General features: G+C 42.2%; 1 protein-coding gene across 1 annotated transcript; it reads left to right on the top strand.

Annotated features, from left to right (window-relative positions):
* Nucleotides 1-253: 253 nt before the first annotated feature.
* On the top strand, nucleotides 254-6,702 carry LOC134069677 (uncharacterized). The gene is made up of 8 exons (XM_062525706.1): nucleotides 254-376; nucleotides 658-854; nucleotides 4,003-4,044; nucleotides 4,250-4,465; nucleotides 4,637-4,930; nucleotides 5,127-5,411; nucleotides 5,641-5,871; nucleotides 6,113-6,702. The coding sequence occupies exons 2-8, from the start codon at nucleotides 830-832 to the stop codon at nucleotides 6,700-6,702; spliced, it is 1,683 nt and encodes a 560-aa protein (XP_062381690.1). The 5' UTR covers nucleotides 254-376; nucleotides 658-829.
* The last annotated feature ends 991 nt before the right edge of the window (nucleotides 6,703-7,693 follow it).

The raw sequence follows: 7,693 nt of genomic DNA on the forward strand, positions 1-7,693 counted from the left end.
CTGCATACTTAAATAGCTTGAGTCCGTTGCTGGTGGTCTCATTTGATAGGTGACAATACATAGCACTGAGGTGTTTAAAATAGTGCTGGTCAACCACATGTTGTTGTCTGCTGTGGGAACTTGCATGCATGCACAAGGCCTAAGAGAATTTGAAGTTTGTTTCAGACTAACTTGCATCACATCCTCTTTTGCATGGCCTGAACTGAACTGACGAGTGAAAAATAGCTCATTATTTGAGACTATTTCGAGGGATGCCATACCACTGTTGAACCTGGGCCTAATGCAAGTGAAAGCATGTTGTTTTGTGGATGTCATCTTGGACCGCAGACATACAAAATATTGCATAGTGTTGCCTGGCTGGTTGTGGAAACGACAGGTATATTTATCCTTCATATTACCAAATGATAAACCATTTACTCATAAAAAAACATTACAATAGTGTTCTGAGTGTTAACATCTGGGCATTCTTTAAACATTTATATCTGATATTGCACTTTATTGCCATCTGACATGCATAAGAATAGTAATAGGTGTTTTCATTATGATTTCTCTGTTCCTGGTTCAGACATCCTATGTGTATGGTGGTAAATGGTGGTAAATTGAGTCTCTTTCATTTCTCTTCTCTTTCTCCCTCCCTCTCCCCCTCTCTCTCAACAGCTCTAGTCTGCTGTTTGAGGTCAAAATGAGAATGGGTGTTGGTCACTGGGTAATTCAGCCACTTCCTATTAAAATGCGCTATGGCATTCTTCTTTCTTTAACAGTTCTTGTTCCTCTCCAAGCCAGTCAGAGGTGATTTTTGTTCTCTCAATGATCTTCATTTCTTTAAAATATGAAGAGACTCCTCTTCCTAGCAGGTAAGATTATATAAATCATTCGCTCATGACACCTCTTCTTTCTCTCTCTGTAGTAATGGTGTAATTACATAATAGTCATTCACAAAATCTAAAAAATGCATTGATATCAGACCATAAAATAAATTATTGTGTTTTACCCACAAAACATATTTTGGACTAAATGGCCTCATACATTTGGAAAATAAGCATGCCCTGTCCTTGGCTGAGAAAGGTGAGTACATTGCTTGTTTGGACACAGGGCATGTTTGGTTCAAAGAGATCAAATTGGAACTTTTTTTTATTTTTTTTTTAAATGTAAACTAAAAAAGAGAAAGAGGAGATGAGTCACGGCATCTGGGGCTGTTCTGAATGAGTGACATCGCATCTTCCCATTACAGGCAACCTCTCAGTGTGTTTCCCATTGCTCATTTCCACCTAGCCTTACAAAACCATTGCGAGGTAGCTCAGAATTAAATTCCCTCCACGTCCCTTTGATGGCTACCTTCCAGTTGGGAAATATTTTGTTAGCATCGTGATCTCATGCAACTCGATGCACTTTTAAGTTTTGTAAACCTACCTGGACTCTTGTTGTCTTCAGATGATTGGCGGCCCTTTGTTTATCTCGTCATTTCATAATCCTTGGCGTTTATTCTCGAATTATATGATACAGCTTTTCTGCAGAGGTTCTCAAGTTCCGCTGCAAATTCCAAATTAAACGGCCTTCCCAATGTTAGGAGGTCCAATCATTTTGAAGCCTATAATCAGACATCTTGAAGCGGAGCGCGAATAACATTGCTCTATCTGGGTCTGTACTAGCCTAATCAAGGATCTTTGCTAACCACAAAAGTATGTGGCAACTGGTTCTGAGGCATGAATATCAAACGATTTCATATCAAACGAGTGGTTCGTCTGCTGTGTTTGAAAGTGAAAGCAGTGGGCTAAGACCTCTACGCAAAATCTGAAACTTCTATGCAAAATCTGAAGCTTTAGCCTATTTGTGTCGCGATAGTTGTTTTCTCAGCAGATGCACGAAAGTAGGCCTATAATCAAATAAGTTTAACCGTAAGACGTGAAGTTTCATTTGCTTGTTTTGGCGCATAACCTCTCCGTCAACAACACCGACGCAAAGAGGAGTTGATATGGCAAAGTATATTCTCACAGTTGATGACCAACCGTTTTCCACGCGCCAAAGTGGCGTGTAAAACTTAATAGGTAGGCCTATGTATTATGTATTAATGTGCCAATAGTGTAATAACTCCCAATAATGTAATAATAATAATAATTAAAAAAAAGCTAAACTAAAAAAACTAAAACTAACTTAAAAAGCATGTATAATGTATAATTATAAATCCTGATAATAGGCCTAATCCCTGAAAATGTAATAAAGTGCATTTTCCAATAACGTAGGCCTAGCCTAATATTCTCTGTAGGTCTACCGATAATGTAACACATTGTTACATAAACGGTTAGGCCTATTACATTATCAGGTTAACCCATTGTTTCCCAACCTTGGGGTCGGGACCCCATGTGGGGTCGCCTGAAATCCAAATGGGATCGGCTAAGATATCTCTTAATTTACAAGTCCATTACATTAAATTATGCACTAAAATTTAGTGACTAAATATTAAAATGATATCCAAGTTAAGTAAGATCGTTCATTACAGTCCAGCTAAGTAAAGATAAACGTAGACAGCCGAATTGAGATGTTTATTGATGGAATTAGCCTATGCATGATAGTGTTCAAAGTTCTCAGTTTGTGATGACAGCTCTGCTCTGTTAAGCAGATTTGCACACTTGCCATATGCCTTACATTCTTTAATGATGGATTTCACTGTATTATGTTTATTGTGCTGCTTTTTTTGTACATGGCTGTGCTGTTGCGCTATGTATAATTGTTTTGTTTTTAAAAAAAATAAAAAAAGATGGATTTCACTTAACCCGAGGGCAGTGGTTCTTAACTGGTCTGGTTTAGGACCCATAATATTCCTGTTCATTAAGTCGTGATCCGTATTTTTAAAAAAATTAGTTTTTTTACCACAAGCTCTGCGACCCACCCAAAACGGTTCCGCGACTCACATTTGAGTCCTGTCCCTCCAGTTCAGAAAGACTGCTCTTGGGAATGTTCAGTGACTTGAACTTTTTTTGTATCCATCCCCTCCCTCATGCTTTTCAGTAATCTTTTCCTTGAGTTGCTTGGAGTGTTATCTTGTCCTCATGGTAGAATTATCAGGAAACATACTGATTGACCTATGATTGGACCTTCCAGAAAAGTGTCTTTATATTACCATCCTATACACATTTACTGCAATCTCCACTTCACTGATCGTGAGACTATTAGCACCAGTTGTCTGGACCGCTGTTGATTTAGGTCAGCCACTTTAAGAATGGTGACTATTTATGCAATCATTTGTTTAGCATTTTATATTTTTTATGCAATTGTTTGTAGGCATTTGCTGTCACGTTGATATTAAAGAGGCAATTTTTGAAAATGACACACACAGAAACACACAAACGTACACAGTAGCACACACAGACACCATAAATCCGCCTCCACACATACACACACAGACTAATTTGGAAATGAAATGTCAGGAAAGTGAAGTAAACAACTAGTAAACTAGCTAGTAAACAACTGAATGACAGAAATGGATAGAGGGGGAAAGAGAAAAGGAAGAGAGGAGCTGTGACCCACAAACTGCAGTTTTATTCTACTGTGGTTAAAGTCAGCTAATACAGTACATGTTCAGCTCTTTTGTTCAAGGGCTGTGTTGTTTTTGAAGTGGTGTACATGAAGATGTTTCTGAGCGGTGCCTTTTTCCTGGACATGAGTAACTCATTATGTTAGCATAATAAATTACTTTGAAAGAGTTACATCTGTCTATTTATCTTTTATTTCGAAAAAACATTGCTTGGCCATTTTCCATTAATTTTCTAAATTTCTATTGTAGTTTTATATAAGAGGATGTATGCTATTGTGTAAGACGAGAGTATTAGGTTAATTCGATCAGCGTATTAATCGGGTAATAATGTTCGAAGTGCCCATATTGTTGACATAGACAATGCACAGATAACCTATTTATTAATGCTGTCAGCTAACAAGGGTGACTGCATTGATGAATGTGTGTGTGTTGTTTAGCATTGGCATTTCTTATGTTTCTCCCCAACACAGCTGTAACAGTCTGCTGGTTCCTGGTTAAAGCCAAACCTACAAGTGAGTATGGACTTTTCTGACCACATCATGAGAACAAACTAAGCTCTTCCCACATGGTGCTTCAAGGAATGCATAAAGGACAGCATTTGTTATGCAGGCACTTACCCACTGAATTTTGAGCAAGCAATCTGACTTATTGTCTCACACCTCTAACATTTAATTTCTCTGTTTTTCCTCTATCTTGAACATGCTCCTCTGCTATCAGTCAAAATGATCCCAAAATATGGCCTTGTGTACTGGGGAGACACTGTAACGCTGAAATGTAGTGAGACGCCTTCTGAATGGCTCGTCAATGGTACAACCCACAAGCTATCAAACAAGAACCAAATTCTGATCCTGCCTGCTGTGTCATCTAAAGACTCTGGAGACTATCGGTGTAAAACTGGAGAGGAGAGCGACAGCTTGAGCATCGAAGTCAAGGGTAGAGTCAGTTCAAATACTTTAATATCCAGGCACCTCTACAATAATGTACCTCAACGTATGCTAAGAAACACTCTATTCTGATTGAAATGTTACTTTGCATAATATCTCTTACTTAATGTCTGCCTACTTTCTCTTTTCATCCCACCTGCTTCAACTCTACCCATATCAGACTATCTCCCCCCTGCTTTCCTTACTATTGTGTCTGAGTATGCAGTGGTCAACAAGGATGAATCCCCATTATTTCAGCTGTTCTCAGATGAGGGCCTAACAAACTGGTACTGCCGTATTCTCCGAGATGATAGAGAGACTTATGTGAGAATGGAAGAAAAGGATAAGGCCGGGAAAACCATGCAGTTTTATGCTGAAGTTAGAGGAGCAACTCCAGAGATTATTTGGTGCAAGAGAAATGGAACGAAGGGTGTGGACACAAAACGCAGCAATTCAATCAGCCTCAGGAGCTCAGGTAATGTGTAAAAAAAATAAACGTTTTATTGTAAGCAGTGTCTGATGTGCATCACACACCATGTTGTCATGAAGATGGTTCCTCCACTCTATATTCAGATGATATGAGTTATCATGTGCTGCTCCATATCAATCACTCTTGGGTGTGGAAGGATGGATTCTAAAAACTAATTCCAGTTTGTCTGTGTCTCTTCCAGATACGGAGGTGTTGTTAGAGATCCCCCCTGAACCAGCTGTGTTGGGAGACCCTCTGACACTGAGGTGTGAGGTCAGAGGAGGTGCCAAAATTAATGCAGCTGAATTCTACAAGGATAATGTAACACTCGGATCTGGTGTGGATGGTTCTTACGAGATCTCAGTCACTGATGGAAGTGTTGGCTCCTACACATGCACAGCCACCTTCAGCTACACCTACGTAAATCCTCATGGAGCCTTAAAGAAAAATGTGCCCTCAGCTCCTCAAACATTAACATTAATCAGAGGTACAGTACCTCACCTAAATGCATGAACCTATATGCTTGTGTCTCAGTATGTTTTGTGATAATGCAGTGTTGCTTTAATCAAATTAGGGGCTGGTTTTAGAATGTAATGTGTGGATATTGTCTAGCGACTTGGCCTTGAACATACACTCATCTCCAGATGAAAAAGTCAAACTGGGTCCCAGAAGGCACAGTCGGGCTTGATGCATGTGTGATTTGGTGCCTTTTGCAGAAAGTCCACCATCAGCCGACATTTCTAAGGAGGAATCAGCTCTAGTGTGTACCTGTCCTGGCTGTTCAGATCATCCAACGTTCCGTTGGTACCATCGGGAACCCAATGCTATGTACCTTAAAATGCGTGAGGAGAAGACAAGTGAACTCACCTATGACCAGCCTGGAGAGTATGCCTGCCGAGCCGTCTGGGACAAAGGTGCCTCTCGCCGCAGTAAATTCGAAAACGTCGGTAAGTCAACACAACTTTTTCATTTTTTTCTGTCAGGATTTTGCCGGTGATAATGATGCCGACGTTAGAGATGTCCTGCAGCACCTTGGTCATCTTACCCATATTTATTAATGTGTGGTTATTTCTTAGCTTATTTTTCCAGTAAAGTAGATTTTCAAAGATATCAAATAACAGGATCGCTAACCATTTGTCCTTTGCTGTTGTTGAATTTCATAATGAACACTTTCTCTGTTTCCCTTAGGGGTCGTTTCGGGTGGTTCCGGCAGCCCAGCGATCTATCTTGTGGTGGTGCTCATTATAGCAGGATTGCTGTTTGTGGGAATTGCATTGCTGTGTCGTAATAAGCGGCGCGGGCAGTCTGGCCTGCAGGGAGACGTGCCGATGACGAGGAGGAAGAAGGCCGGCGAGGAGGGCGACGACGAGAAGGACCCCGCTTACGAGGCCCTGAAAGGCTCCGACAAAGATGAGTACCACACCGTGCGAGTCGACGGTGCCGATGGAGGCTACGAGGCAGTCGGGGCGGCCAGGGCGGCCAAGGCAGGAGATGGAGGCGACGGAGGTTATGAGGCACTCAAGGGCAAAGCGCAGGCTGAAGTGTACCACACTCTGGGGGGTCCCCAAAGTCAGGGTGCAGATGGGGGGTATGAAGCGCTGAAGCTCAAAGGGCAGGGTGATGGTGATGGTGACGTGTACCACACTCTGCAGCAGCCCCAGGCCCAGGGCGCAGAGGGGGGGTATGAAGCTCTGAAGGGCGCTAAGCAGAGTGAATATGAAACCTTAAAGTCAAAGGCAGGGGATGGGGGTGGCGGTGGCGGTGGGGAACCGGAGTAGAAAGGGTTCTACCAAGTGATTGGGGGGGGGGGGGGGGCTATAAAAGATAAAAAAAGAGAAGGATTGATCAGAGGACAGCGATTGGTCAGGCTGAAGTGATATGAATGATCAGGCACAAAAACATACATACTGTACTCTCACACACATACCAACACAGATCACATAGAATGCATAGGCCAATTTGCATAGCATTAAATACCCTAACATTTCCAAAGCACAAGAAAAGCTGATAAATGGCACACATATACATATATGCCTTGTTAGGCCTATACCTGAGAAGTATAAACTACACCTGGGTCATAAGTTATCAAACTAAAACTATACAGTATATCAATAATAAATCAATATCATTAGTGTTGGGTGCTTTTGGGCAAGTGAAGCCAGAAGCACAGTATGTAAATACAGCACAGAGCAGGCTACTGCAGAGGGAAGAGTTGAGCGGAGTGACAGCGCTGTGGTCAGATTGTTCAGGCGTGCAGGGCTCTGGAGTGCTCAGACTGGGGTGGGTGGGGTCTCTACAGATGGGCGTGGAGTGGGGCCTGTAGATGGTTTGCATGTCAGAGGCGGTGAGCGGGTGATCATCCTCTGTGCTGTTGGAATGATGCACTGCAGGGTGGAGCAGCCAGAGCACCATGCCCCATGACTCAGGGGCGCCCATAGTGACTGGCAGCAGAGTTCTTGGCTATTGCTGATGTGCTGGTAGATCAGCACAAGTCGTGGCAAACTGGGGTGGACTATTGTTAGCGGTCCAGCACAGTGTTTCAGGACTTTCAGGACAGTGGAGGAACCCCTACCAGATCTAGTGGCATGGCAAGAATGCCAGATCAAGTCAGGCTTTGCCTCCATAGTCAACTGGTTGATGCTTTCTCTAGCTTTTGCTCAGTGATGGTTGATATGAAGCAGACAAAACAAAATATGCTTTTTGCATTTACGGTTTCAGGGGTGGGTGGTGGAGGTTCAAATGCATCACAGCAGATAGAACATTCACAGA

This window comes from Sardina pilchardus, chromosome 22 (genome assembly GCF_963854185.1).
Source record: "Sardina pilchardus chromosome 22, fSarPil1.1, whole genome shotgun sequence".
NCBI classification, from domain to species: domain Eukaryota; kingdom Metazoa; phylum Chordata; class Actinopteri; order Clupeiformes; family Clupeidae; genus Sardina; species Sardina pilchardus.